The sequence below is a fragment of the Lupinus angustifolius genome, chromosome LG05 (assembly GCF_001865875.1).
Source record: "Lupinus angustifolius cultivar Tanjil chromosome LG05, LupAngTanjil_v1.0, whole genome shotgun sequence".
Lineage (NCBI taxonomy): Eukaryota > Viridiplantae > Streptophyta > Magnoliopsida > Fabales > Fabaceae > Lupinus > Lupinus angustifolius.
In genome coordinates, this window is record NC_032013.1 from 20,730,540 (window position 1) to 20,730,791 (window position 252).

A 252-nucleotide genomic window follows, 5' to 3' on the forward strand; every position below is an offset into this window, starting at 1 on the left:
ACTGGTTTACCTGAAATAAGATCACACTTGCCAATATGTGATAGCTGTATGATCAGTAAACAAACAAGAAATCCTTTCAACAAGAATACTCAAACCAAAGCCAATGGTTTACTGCATATTGTTTACTCTGATGTGTGTGGACCTTTTGAAGTGAATTCACTAGGTGGGAATAGATACTTTGTATCTTTCATTGATGACTATAGCAGGAAAATGTGGGTCTATCTCATCAAGGCCAAGAGTGATGTGTTTGAG

General features: G+C 36.9%; 1 protein-coding gene across 1 annotated transcript in view; it reads left to right on the plus strand.

The window, feature by feature from the left end:
• The window catches only part of LOC109347062, an 870-nt gene extending 697 nt beyond the window's left edge, over nucleotides 1-173 (plus strand). The window contains exon 2 of the mRNA XM_019586793.1: nucleotides 152-173. Coding sequence (XP_019442338.1) covers nucleotides 152-173 — 22 coding nt within the window. The remainder of the gene's footprint in view (nucleotides 1-151) is intronic.